Genomic DNA, 21,849 nt, shown 5'->3' on the forward strand with positions numbered 1-21,849 from the left:
TTTTAAAAATCTCAGTCATCGGTCACATTTTTCGATGTTTTCGCAATTATAACAATTGTATGCTCAACATTATGAACATTTTGTTATTGAGAATCTGGATTATACTGTCTCACTTTATAATGAGTTTTGTTCTGGCAGGCAATTAATACGCAGGTAGATCAGGCTGATACTGTAGAGACTTAGTTTGGCCTCTGTTATGCGAGATCTACAGTAACCCTTACTCTACAACTAGAAGGGCCTTGTTCCTAAGACATAACCTTTCTGAGGTCATATCAAAAGTACAGGATGTTCAACAAGTCCACTCCACACTGAGTGGTTTGAACTCCAACATTTCCAAGCATTTGGCACCTTCTGGAATCTCCATGCAGCTCAGTCCCACAGTAGCTCTTTCCTACCAAGCACTGTGGTGTATGCAGCTTCATATTTGAACAAAGGCTCAATGGCACTCTTCATATTTCTGAGGCTCTTTCTCTGAGCAATTCTTGCTTCACTCTAATCCACAAATCCCAGCTACCTCCACATTCCTGAACTATAATCTCTGCCTTTTAGAGAGTCTGCTGCTGTTTAGGCTTTACTATGCCATAGTTTGGAAAACATCTCCAAAGCACCAGCTGGGATGACTGTGGAGCTCACCACATACTTTCTCTTCTCAACTGACCATGCTGACTGCCTGAGTTCACCCAGTCTTAGAGCTGCCTGCAGCAGGAGGTAACTTCAACATGGCCTGAAAATGAAGTCTTTAATTCGAACTATTTTTGAAATAGCTTTAAAATCTATAGTCTTATTTCATCTTTATCATGAATATGTAACACAAAAGGCACATATTATTTCCATATGATAGATTAGCCAATCAAGATATAAGAAGTTAAATAGCAGGTTCTAAACAATAAAGGTACTTTATTCAATACCCAAAAATTCATCAAGCATCTACTACGAGCATATAGTAACTGATATAGTAGCAAAAAAGAACTCAGGGAATATGCTACCCATATTCTTTCTACTGAACCATCAATAAAGTACACAGACTGTACTCCCCGCTCAAAAAAAAAGCCTAATGAATGAATAAGAATCAATCATTCAACCCACCAGGAACATGTCTACACTCTCAAAAATAACTACAACTTCCATTCGTTATTTATTTATTCCTGAAAGACTCCTATTTTCCATGCAAGTAATTTCATTCCTACAGTTATATTTTTTCAATTCCCTACATATACTTGATTTTTTTCATATTAGTAGGTACTGTTTAACCAAGACATTTCTATTTAGCTATGTCAAATTTGTTTCAGCTGACTCTTAATTGTATTTCTAATTTTCATCTGGCCAAATCGAATATATTTTCCCGGCACACGGAGAGAAAATATAATAAAATTTCTAAATACCATCTCTGCAGCATCCTATCAAACAGTAATACCATTCCTCCAATCTTAAACAAATCAATCAAAATGATACATTTACACTTATATTCTCCTCTCAAAATTAGCTCTTGACCAGTGATTCACCCCAATGTATGGAAGGGTGGACTGTAGGAAAATGGTCATAAAATTAATCTACATATATGTTTATAAAATAGTGTTTAAGAACATTTTTATATTGATTACCTTATTATGTAACTAATTCCAGTGAAGTAAAGTACTTTACAACCAAAAGCCAAACACCATACATCCTTGATCACTACATACTGAGAAGCTCTTTCTGACTTTAAAAGGCAGGCAAAAGAAGTTTGTTAAAAGGTCTTCTGAAGATGATAGAGTCCATGAGATCAGTAGCATCGCCTTTAAACAGAAACATTACTTTCTCACCCTGTTTAAGAAAATATTTTAGGTGGCTCATTTTTCTGTCATCGTTCCAACCTGTTACTATGAGTCAAGATAGCATCCTTTTTAAAAAGGACCTTACCTGGAGGACATCTTGGATCTTCACCCACACATCTGCCATGTCGTACAATTTGACATCTTCCTGCTGAGTCAGTGGAGTGACGACGGCATTCTGCAGGTAACCCAGAACCACAGAGTGTGCAGTGGCTACAGCATTAAACTTGTCAAACAGCAATTCCAGCAGTTCTAGAAGTAACCTAGCCAAAAACAACCAAACAAGTAAATAACAAACATACACACAGAGATGATTTACACTTGGCTGCAAGAAAACCACCAGACTAAAGTGAAGTAGCACACTACAGGTAAACAGCACAATAACAGATTTCAACAGGTTTGATTTCAAACAGTTGTATGATCTAAGCAACTTTGGAAAACTTATCTAAGCCTCGATTTCCTGTGCTATAAAATGGAAATGACATAAGAATTTAAAAACCAACTGTAAAGCCTCTAAACCACCAGTAGCAGTGCAATATACAAACATTTCAGTGATTACAATACTACTATTTTGTACTCAGGTAGACAGTTTCCCCAAGGAATTCAGGCAATTTTTCAGACAGCAGTTCGGATGTCACACAGACCATGCTATTCCCTAGCAATAAATTGGCCACTTTGGTAAGGATCCTAATCCTTTTAGTCGTGGACAGCTGTGCTTACTACATTCAAATGCATGGCCGAGGTTGCCTGAAAAAAATATACACCTGCCAAGCAATCTGACTTTCACCACAGGAAGCGGCTTAGTCATCCGCATTAACTCATTTTTCATAGTGAGAAATGCTGGACACATATTATTACATCAATTTTATATACTCAAGGACACAAAATGAGGTTGGAGGCAGCTGGGCCTAGAACAAAAGTTGATTTCCATGTCAGTGCATTTAGCCACCTACCTCTCACTACTGTTCTAGAATAAAGATGTATATTCAGAGATAGCTTGGAGCTTTATGTCATGGAAGCAAATAATTTCTCTACCACTGAGCTTGCAGCTTCACTGACCACCAGGCTCGGAATCTTCTTTTCCTTCTCTGAACTTGTATAGTATTTTATCTACTTTATTTTATCCAACTTAACCACATGTGGCTCACAAATGTATCTCAGTAAACATGGGTCACATTTATTTATATATAGACTTTTTACCTCCCTTCTCCATTATTAGTCTTTCGGTGTAGGCACTACTGTATTCATCTGTATACTTAAGAGGACTTAGGACGATGGTCAGCAAACTCTGCTGAATGAATTTAATGTGGATACCATGAACAAGAACAAAAAATTTTGGATGTGACCTTTATTGCATATTGTGTGGCTCTCAGTTCATAGTTTCTGAATAGACTTATAAACCAACCTGGAAAGTAGAAAAGCAAAGCAAAAGAGCTTGTCAGCAGTGTCAACTAACAAGATCTTATTACCATAAATAAAAGGTTATGACTACAATCTCATCTAAACATACAGCATATTATCTATTCCTCTGGCTTCTTTACTGCCCAATTATTATAATTAATGTGTCAATGTGACAGCCAATAACTATCTTAAGATAAAACCCTAATACCTATTTGACAGTTTCATTTAGATGAGACAGAATCAATAAAAATTTATGTAGTACTCAGTCTAGACTATACATAATCCAGAATTTACACATTGTATTTATAAATAAGAGCCATCGTACCTTCTGAATAATGATTTTTTAAAAATCTTTTAAAGGTCAATTTATGTTTATACTCACATATACCTAAAACGATTCTTCTTTCTCATGTGTTATTGGAGAACTACTCAAATTTCAGCAGAGAGAGGGACAAAGTACTGAAAGGTGCATCTGACACAACAGCCAAAATAGTTAATTCAGTGCAGGGAAATAATCTGTATAAAAGTGGTATCTGGCATCACAGAGTAAATACCTGATTAAGTGAAGGTCCTATTTTTCAAAAAAAAAGATTTGTGTTGAGTAGGTAAGCCTGTGGTTCCCAAATATCAATCCACAGACCATAATGTATTTGTCAGTGGTGCGTAGCAAAATAAGAAAAATAGGACCATATATTGACTTTTCACAAAGCTAAATTTATTTGATATTTTTTTGTACTCTCTTGACAGGAAAATCTGTTATTTTCTCTCATGATGGCAGTTATATTGCCAAATGTCCCTATTTGACAAAATTAAAACTTTATAACCTTATGTTATGCTCCAACATTTTGTGAAATCATATTGATCCATGACATTCGGAAGCCTGAGGTACACTGATGTCCAACTTCCCAATGGCATGAAGTTCTAGGTACATGCCTGCAAAGCAGCAATGAAGCAGAAAACACTGGAAGAGAAGTGGCTCCTCTGAATGGAGGAGTGCTGTCTGGTTATCTCCAGAGCCACCAAGCTCATGACTGCACACCTTGACTGCCACTCAAGGACAAGAGCAACTCAGAAACCAAGGGGCATGCTCCATTTAGAAAAGAGACCTAGCAGGGAACTGAGTTGTAAGATGAGATCCACGGTAACTATTAACATCATAGAAAGAGCAACCCCTTGATAAAATGTGGACAGAGTGCCAACTTCTTTCACTCCTAAAGGATCAATGCCAAGGCAGATCTGCTGCAGTATGACCATCATAGCCACAAGAGAGACTAAACTGGGGAAGAAAAAAAGGGAGAAGAGACAGGCCAGACGTGGTGAGATGCTACTCGTAGCGCTTGCTTACTTTGAATCACTCACCCATTTAAAAAAGAGAGAAGCTCTCATTTGCCTTCTCAGCACACAATCATGGCACTAATAAAACCTGAAGCTCCAACATCAAAATTATAACCTTTTGTGCTGTAAATGATACCGCCAAGAGAGTAAAAAGATAACCAATGAGAGAAAATATTTGCAAATCACATATCTGATAAAGAATTTAAAGTTAGAATATCTAAAGAATTCTCACAACTCATAACAAAAAGACAAATAACTGAATTTAAAAATGGAGAAAGGATCTGAATACACTTTTCTCCAAAGAAAATATATGAGGACCGATGAGCAAACAAAAAGACGTTCAACATCATTAGCCATCAGAAACATGCAAATCGAAACCGCAAGATACCACTCCAATCCACCAGGATGGCTGTAATCAAACGGACAATAAAAAACGTTGCTGAGGACGCAGAGAAATTAGAATTCTTTTACATTGCTGGTGGGAACGTAAAATGTTACAGCTGTTTGGAAAACAGTTTGGCAGTTCCTCAAACCATTAAACAGAGTCACTATATATGGACCCAGCAATTCCATTCCTAAGTGCGTACCCAAGACACACAAAAACACACATGTGCACAAAAACTTGTATGCAAATACTCATCAGTGAGGGCCAAACAGAAAGAAAATGTAGAAACAGAGGAAGAAGGAACGTGGTGTCCTAAAAAGTGAAGTATGAAAGGTGACTCCTTCAGATTCCGACTACCACGAGACATTAGCTCTTCTCTTCTGAATCACTTGTTTTTTGTTTGTTTTTCCTTCTAATATAAGTAACTTGTAAGAAACAAAACAAATTCATTCTTTCCTAGCACTGATCATTCCTAACCTTTTAATTATGAAAAAAAATCTCTCAACTTCTCCAAGTATTCCCATCTGTAAAATCAAAGCCTTCATTAATATCTGTTCTAGAAGCCTCACAGAACTGCTAAAAAGATCAAATCAGAAAAATAGAACCAGTCAAGGAAATAGTACAATATTAAAGAGAGGGAAAAGTCAGGATTCCTTTGTCTGGGTTTCTGGCTTGATCAACTCTGAAGGAGGAAGAGACAGAGAGACGGGGGCGGGGGGGCGGGGGGGCGGGCAGGGAGAGAGAGAGAGAGAATATGAAAGGTAGAAATTTGGAAGGAGCATGTTAGGTTTAGATCTGATTATGTTACGTTTAAGGTAGTAGGTACTTGGATAGCCAAGTCTGGCGCTCAGAAGAGAGACTGATATCGGAAACTTAAAAAGTAAGAAATATCTGAAAGAATGAGATCACGCAGGGATAATATGCAGAATAAGAAAAAAGAAAAGCAAGCAAGGTCCCACAGCCAACATTCCCTGAAACAGCGGCATTGAAAAGATGGTTAGGAAGTAGCTAGGGAGGAGGAAGGAAGTCAAGAAGGAAAATTTTAGAAGACAAAGGAGAGTATCCACAGAGCCAAAGGGTACACAGGAGTCAGGTAAGGTAAAGAGAGAAATTTACAACTCACAGGTCCCCAGTAACCTTGGCAGGAAAGGTTTCAGAGGAGCACTGGAAGCTGAACTCAGCAGTGGGATGAAGAGTGAATGGCTAATAAGGAAAAAGAAACCAAAGTCAATCACATATTTTGCAACCAACATATATTCTCTTTAAAAAAGAGAAAGTAAGAAGACTCTCGATGCATCAACAAATAAAAACATTAGGAATCATTCACATAAACAGAACACGAGTCTGGCCCAATTTAAAGCTACCAGAAATAAACCGAAATGTATTGTTAATATTCATATACACTTTCCGACTGCCCACACAATGCTATATTGAGAAAACAAGGGTTTGCCTTTAGCTGCAGACATATTCAGAATGACCTAAACACACGAAGCCCCACTAAAATCATTCCCAACTCCATTCCCACCACAAAATATTAAATAAATAAGAGATAAAACACTACATTGCAGTTAGCTCAGTTGCTTAAATCCTGTTAGGCTCAAGGTTTTCACCACTGATCTAAAAGACAATAGAGCAGGCAGAATCATTAAATTACTAGATGATTCCTTAAACTGAATTGAATAAGAGAAAGCCTCATATAGAAATAAGCCTAAGAACCTTAGAGATTAGAATTTCAATTAATTGTAATTTCTACCCTTCAGAAGAAAAGAACACTCATTCATTCTCTCTCTCTCTCTTTCTCTTTCTCCCTCCTCCTCTCTCCTTCCTCCCTCTCTTTGTCTTTGTCTGTCTGTCTCTCTGTCTCTCTCTCTCTCTCACCCCCCCAACACCCATCCACAGAGGTTATTTCAAGAGTCAGAAAATAGTGAAAGAAACTACTGCTCCTGAGATGGCAACTGGTGCAAATGCCAGTATAAAGGACTGTCATTAGAAACCTAGACTTGACACCACCTCTCTACTAAAAAGCCATGGGACTGTTCCAGATTTCCAGTTCCTGAAACAGAACTTTCCTCAAATACAATTTCATAAACACAATTGATTGTGAGAATTAAATGCAAAATTATATGTAAAAGTGTAATAAAAAGCAATTTGTTATTTATATACCTTTAGCAGTTATCATCTAGAGGAAACTAAAAAGGAGACAAGAGATGCTTCAAATGTTGCCTGTCCACCTGCATCTCTGTCCTTCCCTCGGCTTGGTTAGTAGAGTGCTGCTCGTATTCCGTAAGCTACTCCAGTACCATCCCAACGAAACGCCCTTTTTAATTTAATTACTTGGGGTTGGGTTTCTATGACATAACTAAAAGAGGCCTAATTCACAGAAGAGCCAATTCTTTCATTCCTCTGTAATTCTATAGTTGCTCCAAACAAAATCAGATGATCACAATGGACCATGTAAAGTGACAAAAAAGTGACATGCATGGCCTCCTGGGCCAGAAAGTGAAAATGGAGTCCCTGTTTATGCTTCTTTATAACCACACCTTGACCCTAACACATGTCCCAATGCCCAGAATGGAAAAAGCACTCAGTCAAATTTTGTGGGTGTCCAAGTCCATGAGTAAAAGAATGAGCAATGTAGGGTGGCAGTATTAGGAGAAGTCTAGAATTAGAGACACCAACCTGGGGCCCTCTGCATGCAGCTGGCAGCTAAAGCTGTCATACTGGAAGAGACTCCTAAAACAGTAAGGCTGAAGTGAAATGATAATGATGACAGCAACGAGGATGACGACAAAGACCACCACGTCAACAACAGCCACAATGATTAGAACGTGCCCAGGCACTGTGTGAAGTGCTTTACTTGGATTATTTCATAAAATCCTCTCTCAAGACAACTCTCTGAGGAAGGTACAGTAAGTCCGCAACGTCAACAATAGGTTCTGCAACTCAAAGCGAAACAGCGAATTACAAAACCAATTTAACCAACGGCTAATGAGACATAAACAAGAGTTGAGTTTCTACAGCATCCTATCAACATTATAATAAAACTTGGAACAAAACGTTTTTCAAGGACCTGCTGGACCACTTTTATCCTCATCTGGAGACACGGAAAATAAAGCTCAGAAATAAGGAGAGAACAAAGGACTAAATTTTGGAGAATGTTCCTATTAAGGGGTGTTAGGAAAAAATAAAGTATTTTAAGAGGCCAAAGAGATATCAGTACTGTAGGGTGCCAGGGAAACCAAGGCTGGAAAGAGAATCAGCAGAACTGTCTATACTACCTCTACTTTCTCGCTGCACACTGGTACTCTACAAAAACACTCTCGCTAAAGTCTCAGATGATCACTTTGCTTAATCTAATAGACACTCTTTGGTCCTTACTCACATAAGTGCAGCCCCTGTTTCTACTGACCACTCACTCCTAGAAACACTGCCTAACACTGCCTTCCACTGGCTCCACAACCCCACACTCTTCCACTTTCCCTCCACTTCTCTGGTTCTCCTTCTCAGGAACCTCTCCCTCCACCTGCTGCTTCAATGCTGTGAACTATTCTCAATCCTCATGCTCTCTGTGTGAACTCATTCACCACTATGTCCTCAGCTATCCATCCACTAATGACTCCCAAACATATCTCTGGCCAGACCATTCCCCTAAGCTGTAGACCTCAAACGAAGGATGTCTTCAACGGAACTCATCAAATTCTACCCTCAAATCTACTTCTCCAGGTTCCCCAAGTCAGTAAATGGTACCACTTGCCCCTGCAAATCATCCCTACCTCCCTTCCTTCCTCAAATCCAATCAATCTCCAACTTCTTTTACATCTTCCTCTTTATTTTCTGTCAAATGGGCCTACTTCACTCCACTGCCATTGTTACTCTGCTAATGCAGGTTGTATCATCTCTTCCTTGGATTATTAAAACAACCCTTCAGTCCTTGCCTCTCCCCCTCTAGACTGTAAACTCATTGAGAGTTAAGAACTATATCTGATGTATCACTATATTTTAGTTTTTGTCATAATATCCAGAACATGATAGGTAATAAATAAGTATCTGCTGGAAAAAAAAAAAAAATGAATTAAAAAAATGAGCTCCAATAGATGGGAGAGATGGAGACCTGACTACGGATAATAAATAGTGAGGAAATGAATTTATAGATTATAATATTCTGGTTTTAGAAGACCACAATTACAGATATTTCACACAAAATTATCTTCTCAAAAAGATAACCTTGTCAACCTCAACATAAGAACCAAAAGTATAGTTACAAGCTGAAAGATATATACATTCAGAGCTAACTTAATGCCATAATAAAATCTATTTTAAGTCTTAAAAAAACACAAAAACGAAAACTGCCAAGATGAAGAACGTATTTGTCCTTTAAACACTCATCCGATTACCTGGCAAATTTTAAAAACAGCCTTATTATTGATATAAATAAAATGTTACTTATGCTCCGAGATCTATTAACTTCCTACCCGAAGTTATCCCTATGTGTCTCATTTTCAAGCACTCCCATGAAAAAAGGCAGAGGAATAAGAAGAAAATGTTAAGGAATAGTCACAATTGCACAAAGAAAGAAGTGTCTATTGTATAGAGCTGTATCATCAAGCTGTGAAAAACGTTTAATTTTTAAGGTGAGATACAACTATCTGAATCTAAATTTAACATCCAGGAAAATTTGAATTAGTCATTTGGCTGGAAACCCCATGATTTCAGCCAAGAAGCTTCCTTACTTGGTCACAAAGCAAAGACACACACACACAAGGTAGAAAATCAGTTCTGTTCTCCAACTTATCTGCTGAAACCTTAATATCAGGGTTCTGCATTTTCCCGCTAACAGACAAACGCAATAACCACAGAATATTTCCCTACTACTACTATGATCTAAAAGATAAGAAAATACTGAACTCTGAACTCAGGTCTTACATAAAAAAATTTTTAATTAATCATCATTACTTCATATCGAAATAGTCTTAGTTTTAAGGAGCTTTATCTCACGTACACATTTTCCTAATAAGCTTGGCTGAGCTAGAATTTTTCATTTCAAATAGGGGATAGATCCCATTTAATCTTTAAGGTTATCTAATACCTACTTTTAAAAGGTAGAGATAAGTTTCACCACTTGCTAATAACAATGTTCATGTAAAAAGAAGTTACTATTTGAAGAGTGCTGACTAATTCTCCATCTGCACTATGAAAAGAAAAGGAAAAAAACTATTCGCAATGAAGAATGAAACACAGGAAAAATAATGCTAAACTAGGCTCTAGACATTTCCTTCCTGTGTCACTTCTCTACTTAAAAAGTCAGCCTCCCAGGCTCGGTGTCTAAATTCTGGAGAGATGACTATGAAGGAATTTCTCATTCTAACGTGCAGCAAATTAGTGGCAACAATTACAAAATAAACCCTGGCTCCCTTTCTTTTAATTAAAGTATTAGTTATCATTCTTCCATAAGCTTTTCCCAAGATAATCTCTTCAACAAAATGTGTTCAGAGAACTGGACAAGCACATGCAAAAGCATGAAAGTGGACCACTATCTTACACCATATCCAAAAAGCAATCCTTAGAAAAAAACATAGAGGTAAGCTCCTTGACATCCATTTGGCAATGATTTTTTGAATTTGACAACAAAATCAAAGGCAACAAGAGAAAAAATAGGTGAGGCTACATCAAATTTAAAAGCTTGTGCACAGCAAAAGAAATCATCAACAAAATGAAAAACAGCCTACAGAATGTGAGAACATATTTGCAAATCATATAACTGATAAGGGGTTAATAATCCAAAATATAAAAAGAACTCACACAACTCAAAAAAAAAAAAAAAAACAAAGAAAACCAACAATCCGACTTTAAAATGATCAGAGGAACTGAATAGACATTTTTCCAAAGAAGACATACAAATGACCAAAAAGTACATGAAAAGGTGCCCAACAGCATTAATCATCATAGAAACGTAAATCAAAATCGCAATGAGATATCACCTCACATGTTAGGATGGTTATCATCAAAAAGACTAAATAAGTGTTGGCGAAGATATGGAGAAATGGGTTCCTTGTGCATTGTTGGGTGGGAATGTAAACTGGTGCAGCCACTATGAAAAATAGTATGGAGGTTCCTCAAAGAAGTAAAAACAGAACTATTAAAAGATCCAGCAATCCCACTTCTGGGTGCATATCCAAAGGAAATGAAAACAGGATCTCAAAGAAATATCTGCACTCCCATGTTCACTGCAGCATTACTTATAATAGCCAAGATAAGGAAACAACCTAAGTGTCCATCAACAGGTGAATGGATAAAGAATATGTGGCACATATTATATACAATGTAATATTATTCAGCCATGAGAAAGAAGGATATCCCACTCCTTGTGATAACATGGATGGACTTTGAGGGCATTATGCTAAGTGAAATATGACAAAGACAAATACTGTAAATCACTTACATGTGGAATCTAAAAAAAAAAAAAAGAAAGAAACAGATACTAGAACTGATTATCAGGGGCTGGGGGAGTGAAGGAAATGGGGGGACAGCCATCAAAAAGCACAAACTTCCAACTCTATGATGAATAAATTCTGAGATCTACAGTACAGTATGGCGATTATAGTTAATAATACTGTATTACATATTTGAAAGTTGCTAAGAGAGATCTTGACTGTTCCAATCACAAAAAGAGATATGTGATTACTTGATGTGATACAGGTGTTAGCCAGTGCTATGGTGGTACTCATTTTGCAATATATAAATGTATCACATCAAAAGGTTGTATAACTTAAACTTACAGAATGTTATATGCCAATTATGTCTCAATAAATCTAGAGTAGGTGAAAAGCCTTTCCTCCATTCCAAAATTAATATTTCATCATAGTGGAACACTAGAAAAATTATAAATTCACTCTCCAGAGATTACAAAAGTTAAGATTTTAGGTGTGCATTCTTAGAATTTAGTTGTATATTAGTCTCAGTACAAGAATATACAGTCTCCAGGGGAATTGTTTCGGTTTCTACGCCATTAGTTTGATTCTCAGGTGAGCTAATTAAGATCCATTTACTCTATGGCTGCTGATCAGACTTATTAATACGCCCAGCTATCTTTGAGAGGCATGCCATTGATCGCAATGGGGAGTGTGGGAGAATGGATACATCAGTGCAGATATGCCCTACTCCTGAAGAAAAACAAAATCAGGGCCAGGAAATGAGAAAGTCATGTTTATATGAGCCGAAAGCAAATTTACATGGTAGAGAGACTACTTCTACTCTTAATTCCACCACCACCAAACTTTGTGAACTGTCAAATTACTTCAGCTTTCACATTTCCTTGGGTAAATCTGGGATTAATAATAATGCCCCTACCCGTGACAAGGCCAATGGTGAGGCTCACTCAGGTGAGACACCAGATGGCACACTACTTTGCAAAGCATAAATGCTACAAAACTGCAAACTCCGTGATGTCTGCGATGTTATAAAGAGTGTTTGCAAACTTTAGTGCACATAGAATCATCTAAAGCACGTACTCCTGTGGGCCCTACACCCAGAGATTCCAATTTAATCACCCCTCCACCACAGGAGTAATTTGCATCTCTAACTCTCAAATGACACCGGTGCTGATTCTTAGATCTCACTGTGAGCAGTGCTGAGATTTAAAATAAATAAATAAAAATTAAAAAGAGGCTTCTTATTAAAAATTGTCTTCTTTGAATCTTTTACTTATTCATTAAACTTCTTGAACATTTAACATGTGTCCATTCCTAAATCAGGCTGCAAACACAAAGTTCACTCCCCTCTTAGAAGCTCCTGGTCCAATCTGGTCAGACACCATAATAATGGGATGGGCCAGGTGCTAGAGAACCCCAGGAGAAATACAGCCTGAGACACACCCACAAAGGTGCTTTAATCATATTTGACACCACGCGTAAACATCACCAAGGGAAAATTTCATTTTATACAAGTCCTTGTACATTTCCACAATGAAAAAGATTCAGAGTTAGTTTGTGTGTGGAGTATCTTTTGTATTGTGACATCAACAAGTACAGAGAAAATGACAAGACCGAAGGCAGCTCCCACAATCTGCCAAAGAGAGAAGTGGCCTTGATGCAGCATGAAGGTGGACACCCGATAACATTATCAGGAATAACCCATTAAATAAATTTCAGCTATTATTCCCTTAATTGGTGCAATCTCTAATTTGAACCTGCTGTAGTATGCAAAACAAGAGAAATCAAAAACCTTCTTCTACTCTGACAAATATAAAACAACGATTTAAGAAATGTAATATGGAGTAAGACCTCCGGCTTATCCAGCCAAGCACCCTTTCTCTAGAGACTAAAACCGAAGGACAATATACAATCAGAAAGACAGCTGTCTGACTTCATGTTTACAAAAGAGCTATAAACATTACTGACTTAAGTAATTCACCATGTTATGAAGCTATCAATTAATTTATATAAGTCTTACTAGAAAATACATATTTTGGGACCAGTACCTACCTTCTATGGTAATGAATTGTATATTTTAGTTAACAACTGGTGTAATAAGTCCCATATGTAAAATTAATTCCTTTCATTTGTTCTAAAAATATTTCAGTAAAGCTGCAGGGAATATATTCCAGTTGAAGAACAGTGGAATTTCTTCTATATGTCCCTGTTTCATCCTATTCATACCCTTCAGTGTTTAATAGCTGGGTGTATTTAAAGCATGTTCTCACTGATACATGTAATCAAAAGCAGAGATTTAATCAAATGGAATCATAATCACCGAAGTCAAATTTACTTGCTTCCCGCCTGCTTTGATTTGAATTAACTACTCATCTAAATTACATCGAGGCCCTTCCGGATTCCAAGCGTGTCCAGGTGCTACATGCAGTGCTTGGGAATGGCTACAAGAAAGCACAAGGACAAATGCTTGACCTTGCTTCAAAGCTGCTCTTAACGACTATTCTGCAAAATAAAATGACCAATTCCACAAAATCCTACATTTCAGATACAAGAGTAAGAGAGAGATGAAAGATAATGCTACTTTTCTGAAAAAGAAACACATGCCTGACTCTAGCCATAGGTTTAAAGAAATCACAAGAAATATTGTATTTATTTCTCTTTTCATAAACACTATTTGTACTGCAAAGCTAACCTTGGCACCTGTGTCATTAAATCTTCTTATAGATAAAACCACTTTTTAAGACTTTTCTATTACAACAGTATGGCCTCGTTCAGAGTTCTGGATTCTGAATTTTTAAAATATTTTTAAATACATTTTTTTCAACATTTAGAGCAATAATTCAATGTATTCCTACAAATCCACAGCCTTCATAGACTGAGAAACCAGAAAAAAAATTTAGGAAATGAAGCAAATAACCACCTTGAAAAGACCATGACTATAAAGTAGATGATTCAGTGTTAGAATTATTCAGCACTCATGCAGCTAACACTGACAATCAATTACATGACAGACACACAGGAAGCAGAACTGAAAGGGGTATACAGTCCACCACAGTACAATGTAACAAGTGTTATGTTTGTTTAAAAGTAGTGTAGCCACTTTTTCAGATTCTAGATGAATCAAAAATATAGATATTAAAAATGTACTAGAAGAAAGTTTGGGAAATTTTTCTTGTAATCTAAAAGTAGGGGAGTCTTAAGTTTGACACAAAACCCAGAAGCCTTAAAAGAAAATATTGATAAATGTAACCTCATAAAAATAAAAACAAATGTCTAAGTCCGGACATCAAAAAGTCAAAAGAGAAACTGGGGTAATATTGTGATATAAATGTCTAAGAACTAATTTTCTTAATATATAAAGAGTTCCGGCAAATCAATAAAAAAAAAAGAAAAATAGATAGCTCACTGAAAAAGGACGTAAACATTATTTGAACATTGTATTTCTGAAATTTTCAAATGCTAAAAAAGTAAACAAACTAGCATAATGACCCACTCTATACCTATCACCCTACTTCAGTATCATTTATAGCTAATCTTGTTTTATCTATACCTCTACCCACTCTCAACTCTGATTATTTTGAAGTAATATATCCAGCTATAACCCAAATATCATAACAAATTATTTTTTATACAAATGAAAATAAGTTTAACTTCACTTATTAACTTATTAACTCTCAAACATTACGGATGACATGATAACTGGTTATTATTGTATGCTTGGCAATAATTATCAAAATCTACTCAACCACGGAGGTAAATAAAACTTTGAAAATGGCATATCGAGAATCTGGCTGCTTTCCTTCACATTTATTATATGTGGATATCAAGCTAACTGCACAACTAGAAAAAAAACTGGTAGGTGCTATCAAATAAATGGAGCTTTGATAATTACAACTAGTACCAAGCAATAAAGCTGTCTTCATTAAAACACACACACACACACACACACTTCCCCTAATGCCCACCTACTCAGACCAGCTCAGGCTCCCATGGTTACATGTTCTCACGACACACTGTTTTTCTTCTGTGGTACTTAATACAATTTGTAGTAATATACTTATCTCAGGGTTCTCTGATTAATGCCTTTCTTACTCTCTAGATTTTAAACTCCGTAAGGACAGAGACCATGTCTTATTTGCTTGCCTCAGTTTCTGGTCCATGGCAGATATTCAGTATACGTGGAATTCATTCTTTCATTCAAAAGATATTTATCCTGAGTGAGGTGGATTCTGTGCTAGGTGCTGAACAAGGCAAACTAGTGCTTTCTTCTCTTGAAGCTTCTTTTCTACGAGCAGTCAGATAATAACCACACACACACACAAATACACACACACAATCACGAAAAGTAATCTAACTGACATAATCCCTTTAATCTGCAAAAAGGTATTATATTTTTCCATACTGATACTCCCAATAAATAGGATTTTCATTTTTAATTATTTCTCCTGATTAAAATAACTTGAATATTTTAAATTAATTCTTAAATAATTTATTTTTCACTATAATTTAACAGCTGCAAAATAGAGTAGAAAAATAAAACATACAATCTTACTATCAAATACAAATACTTTTAGCATTAAAGTATATCTTTCCTGTGTTTTCCACAAAACCTTCAACATGACTTTCAAAGTGAGCACAGATCATGCCCTGTTCTTTGCTTTATCACTTTCTCTTCTTTCACTCATAATAAAGATCTAGGAACACTGCAAAATGGTCTCTTCCTCAAAGAGAAAAAGGTCTCCCTGGCAACCATAGTTTCATTCAATCTTTTCTGCCCTCTTCAAGACCAAGTTTTACCAAAGCGGAACAGACCTCCAACACCTCCCTCTGCAATGAATTTTCTGCCTTAACGTTTAAACAGGACCATATTCAAATAGATGGAGCGGTTGCCTTACACATGCCAATCATTCTTTTCCCACATTCTTTTCTCTTTCATGCTCTTGACAAGATATCACACCTTCGAGATTTCATTTCTTCCATGTATTCTTCATGCCTTTGTTTGTTAAATATTAGAGAACTTCTTCCAGTTTCTTTGAAACAAAATTGATATGAAAATACTTGTGAACTAGATTTTGGGAAAAAATCAGTGATTAGGCAGCAGGAGCTGAAGAAGCTGGTTATGAGCTGCACAGGCTGCAGATCGCATTAGCTGTATGAAATTGAAGACACTGCCTGACTTTCTGAGGACAGTATGGGTAGCAGGTGGTCCTGGGAGATTAGCAAAGCACGTTATTACCCTAATGTTTATCAAGTTGGCAACAATAATAGTGGAATATTTTCCTTTAATAGGAAGCATAGGTTTATAGATACTCGATAGATTATGAATGAACAGAAAGACAAAATATTCTTCCTATAAACAGACAACAGATACTTTGGGAAATGTTAGTTTAGATAGCCTGGGGAAGGGGAATCAAAAATAAAATCCAATATGTGGATCACCAAAGTGATTTTTAAAAAATGGCTGTGAATGTATTCTGGCACTGTAGGACAGAATTCACTAGCCTAGTTCCTTCTATTTTTCTAGCAAAATAGCACACAACATTAATTCTCTTTACATAAAGACAAATGGAAAAAAGCCTGCAATGCATCACAACCAGAATATATTAAATAAGATGATGTTGAACAATGAAACATTTAGAAAAAGTTAGTGCTGGTATCCTGCCTCACAGTAGCATTTATATGCTAATGATCTGGAATAGGTTATTTCATTGGAGGGTGAGGAAGAGAATATGCATGCTGAGGAAGAAGGAATCATGGCTCTTTTTGCCTATGCTCTAACTTTCTTTTAGAAAAACAGATTCTTATATCTTTAGTATGAGATTCCTTGAGGTGATGGTAAAAAAATAAAAATAAAAAATAATCCCAAACATTGTGACTTGACTTCTCTCTAAAATAAGTGCCACTAACTTATTTTAACTCCTCCCACTAAAGTTGGATAAACACAAAGTACCATGCAAGCTTCAAGTGACAATCTGACAAAATTCCTTCTCAACCTTCTAAACCTCTAGAAGCAACAATGCAAATCACTTTTGAATGATGTTTCTAAGATAATTATTTCTTGACAAGTTTTTAAAAAGCATTTGATAGCACACAGCCACAACAGACTAGCTTAAAATTATGTCATTTAGAATTCCAGGCCAAGAATTTAATCTTTGATCTTCAAAAAGTGGTTCACCCCAAACATGTACTTTTCCTGTACTATTTTATCACAAAGAATTTTGGCCCAAATTTTCAGATTTGTACATTTTATAAAATGAGATCATGTTACAGACATGAAACCAAGACAAATAGCTTGTTCACTTGCCAGTATCCAATATGTATATCCTGTCTACAAAAGCCTTTAAAATATTGACAAAAAAATGAAAAAGAGGAAAAGTCCCTCCTGCTGACTCATTCTTCACAGAGAAACATTTATTATTTCTAGGGGCAGCATGCTGAATTTTCACTTCCACTGTTGGATTTCCACTCGTGACTTCCGGAAGGGGCTTAAGGAATGGAAGAGGAAGAGGTCAAAATCCTTTGAAAGACACACTGCTTTTAAGGGTACTGTAATAAGATCTGCAGAGACGTTATTGATGCATGCCTTTTCGTTTTATTTCCAATATATATTATAGTTATGTTATTTCTCTATGAAAGTTCAGTGTATTCTATTCCTCTAGGGACTCGCAGCGACAGGGCAAGCAGCAAATCAAAATTTTGGAGCATCCATGAGTAAAGAAGTAAAAGGTCTTCAAGGAAATCCAGGCACCAGGCAAAGAAAGAAGGAAAGTTCAATTTAGGACCATTCCCCAGCTCCTTGGATCATAATATGAGTGGATCAAAGAACATGGAAGTTGAGGAAAGAACCAAGAATATAAACTTGTATATTCATATACACACATATGCATGTTAAAGTACTTACTGGCGCTATTCTACTACACTCTAACTATATAACCTCATCTAACACAAGCAACACTATAAGATATAAGATAGGTATTACTCTCCTCAGATTGTAGATCTGGCATTCAAAGTCAGGTCTGTTTGACTCCAAAACCCCTGCTTGCTCATGAAAACCTGTGCTTTGAAATATTCTGTGGCATGAGAGGGGTATAGGATGGTTTCTTCAACAATCATACTTTCAAATTTACAAGGAAATTAATTTTTGATGAGTTTAAAGTCTAATTAAAATCAATGTTATTTAGATACATAAAACATAAAATGTAAATAAATTAATTTTTCCAAAAATTTTAAAGGAAGTCTGGAGAATTCTATACTAAGTAAGCTACTATTATTTCTTCTTTTAATTTCATTTATCTTCTTTTAAAAGTAATTTTAAAGCCCTAATTACAAACAGCAGCATTTCCTTAACAACATGTCAACAAGATCAGGATGCCTTCCACACACTGTCTAGCACCTCCCAGGAAGTCACATTATTTGAGCAACTGAGAAGACATGCTCTACTTTGCCCCCTGTTCTCAGATGAAACTGTAGTTTCCACTGGCCTCCCCCACCACACCACCACCACCCCCTCGCCAAATGCCTGCCTTGCCTACGTCTGGTGTATGCAGAGGACTCGCGGGTAGAAGCAGAGATGGAGGAGGAGGGAACAGTGACTTATATAAAATAAAACTGGATTTTCTAGGAAAGCCTCAATTACAAATATCTTGCCCCATCACCAGATGGCATTGGTCTATGACTTAAACTTTGACTAGGAAGAAACGATCTCCCAGTGTCTGATAGCTGAGACAGAGTTTGGATCAGAGTACAAATTCAGTTTTCCCCTTATGAAACAAGAATTATGAAATCCAAATCCCATTAGTTGTTTTAAGCAGATACAGGAATTCTGAGACTGATTTCTCTATTGACAAATATCACCACACATTAAAGGAGAAAGCAAAGGAAAGACCATGGACTTGTATTCAACTCCAAGACCAGCCTCTTGTTTGGGACCCTGAGTTAATTACTTACTCTCTGAGCCCCCATTTCCCTAACTCTAAAATGTGAATGCTAATAAGTAGCTCATAAAGTTGTAGTGAGACTCAAATGAGATAATATATATAAATTGCCTTGAACTGTTTAGTACTTAGTAAATATACAATAATTGCTTCATTCTTTGAGTATGGACAAAATGCTTTGAAACCTCAACTATATCAAAAAACAGCTAAATTATGCCCATCCAACCTGTTTTCACCAATCTGAGTTTGTATGGGATATAGTATCCCAAGTTCAAGAAATAATATCAACAGAAGATAATTACCCTCATATGCCCTAGAAAAGATACAATAAATAAAGTTATTAACAAAAGAAAGTGCGCCCCCATCTACCTTGGCTGGTTCTCCGCAGTGAGGTTCTCTCCCCTCTGATAGCTACTGTCTGCCACCTGGGTTGTAGACCTTTTCACAATTTGTTTTAGCTCCTGCTCCAAGCGTTCTTTGATCGCCTTAACGGTCTCTGGGATCTTTTTCAGTTTGGCCAGTCCCTTGATGAGAATGCCCATAAAAAGGGTACTGTTTTCCTCCGGATCCAATTCCAAATCCTCCTTGATGTCCTGCAGGTTTATCTCTCTCACTGAAAAATAAATAGACACAGATTCCATTACAAAATTCCATTCAAAAACAGAATGGGTCTAGTAAATGAGATCAATGCTTTGATTACTCCCCTAAAGAAATCAGAGAAGATTTTTCAATTAAATTATATTTACACAGTAACTATCTAAGAATCACAAAATAACAGTATGTTCTTCAAATCATACCTATCCATAATAAAAGACAGAAACAATTAAAAACAAGTAAGCAAATTTCCATGAGAAGTTTCCATAGATTACCACTTCCATGATGACTCAGTCAGTTCTCAACATTTATTACACATTCACTATATAAAATGTCATAGTTTGTGTTGTAAAATTCTAAAAAGCCAGACCATAGTCTCAAATTCCTATTTATTAGTTGGAAGAGATAAGTAGCTTGAAATAAAGACGTTACAAATACATGCAGAAAAGGTAAATAAGTTAAAATTATAACAAATGATAAAAGAGAGGGAGAAAAATAAAGGAAAACCAGTATGTACAAATGAGACAAAACTTTGAGGAAGAGTAATGAAGAGTATTTCATAAACAAACAAAAAAACCCTATTTTTTTAAACATATGTCTACCATAAAATCATTACCTACTGAAGATAGGTTTTGCTTATTGATGGAAGTTTCTGAGAAGTAACTGCATATGTCAGAAGTCTTTGTTGATCTTGAGACTATAGTTTTCATCCAAATCATCTGGTTTGGGAATGGAAGAAATAGGCTAGAACGGTGGCTCTTGACCCCTGTGAGAAGCTGGGGAGGTGGCACTGGGATCTGAGACTTCGGTTACCTACTGAAATCTTTTCCCTCCAACTACCAAAACTCTCATGTGATTTCGGAGGTTTCACAACTGCCATGAGAACCACAGGTTAAAAATCTCTGGCCTAAAAATAATTCTTTCATTTTACAAATGGCTGGATTAAGACAGACAAAGCAAAAATGAGTACAAGCCTAAATATGGACCCATAAAGTTTTCCTCATCTTCCCCTCTCTTCCACTCCCCAAAACAACTAGAAGACTTTAAAAGTATACAATACCCTGAAAGAATGTATGCATTCTTCTTTAGTAGATTCAAGAGTAACTAAACTACAAGCCCACTCTAAGTTGTTCAGCACCACTGGAATGCACTGAAATCTATTTATTTAGAGAAGAATGAAAATACCCCAGTAGATGAAGCCCTTGTAACCACTACATAGATTTTCTAAAACTTCTACTTCAGATGACGCGTAGGCTATTCTCACTTTTTTGCTCCCAACTCATAAAATGCACTTAAATATGAACCAAAGGTATTTAACTATGAACCAAAGATACTGAATGATATGAATGAAATTACTTATACAAGTTTGTTCCAAAGTAAATAAGTCCTCTATATGTTTATCCATGATGCTGTTGTCTTAAGATTCTCTAGAGCCCAGAAACTCATGAGAGAGAAGTGCATTAAAAATAAAAAATAAAAATAAATAAAAAATCATATGATTTTCTTCATAACATCAAGGGCATTTGTTGATATGGCATTTTTTTATTATTATTATTACTGGTAATCTGGGAGTAGAACCAAGAAGCCTTATGCTCTAAAGATCACATAACAATTCTGAAGGCAAATCAAAAAAAGAATACCGATGTTCCCAAACGTGACATTTCAAGAATAGACATTTCAGTTACTGGTTTTGTTTTATACATAAAGCTCCAGGCACCTCAGGCCACATAATTACTCCATCCTACAAGACCAACCCCAACAGCAAGAAAAGTACTTAGCAGTCAATGAGCCATCTAAATTTAGCATGTTAGAGGGGGAAAATGAAGCAAAACGATAAGTAGAACTTCAGGCAGAAAAAAAAGTAACAGAAATTTAGTAGGGACAAAATAATCTTCACAAAAGAGCACATACGAGTTACAAACAGGACCATGCAAAAGGCCACTTGAAATTTGCAGCCACCT

The 21,849-nt window shown here is 36.3% G+C and overlaps 1 protein-coding gene across 2 annotated transcripts in view; it reads right to left on the minus strand.

The window, feature by feature from the left end:
* The window catches only part of EXOC4 (exocyst complex component 4), a 675,009-nt gene that overhangs the window by 581,451 nt on the left and 71,709 nt on the right, over nucleotides 1-21,849 (minus strand). For both annotated transcript variants that reach the window (XM_011359538.2, XM_023530309.1), the window contains exons 6-7: nucleotides 19,664-19,907; nucleotides 1,900-2,074 (exon numbers count right to left, since the gene is read on the minus strand). In XM_011359538.2, the coding sequence (XP_011357840.1) occupies nucleotides 1,900-2,074; nucleotides 19,664-19,907 (419 nt within the window). The remainder of the gene's footprint in view (nucleotides 1-1,899; nucleotides 2,075-19,663; nucleotides 19,908-21,849) is intronic.

Source organism: Pteropus vampyrus, unplaced genomic scaffold (genome assembly GCF_000151845.1).
Source record: "Pteropus vampyrus isolate Shadow unplaced genomic scaffold, Pvam_2.0 Scaffold48, whole genome shotgun sequence".
NCBI classification, from domain to species: domain Eukaryota; kingdom Metazoa; phylum Chordata; class Mammalia; order Chiroptera; family Pteropodidae; genus Pteropus; species Pteropus vampyrus.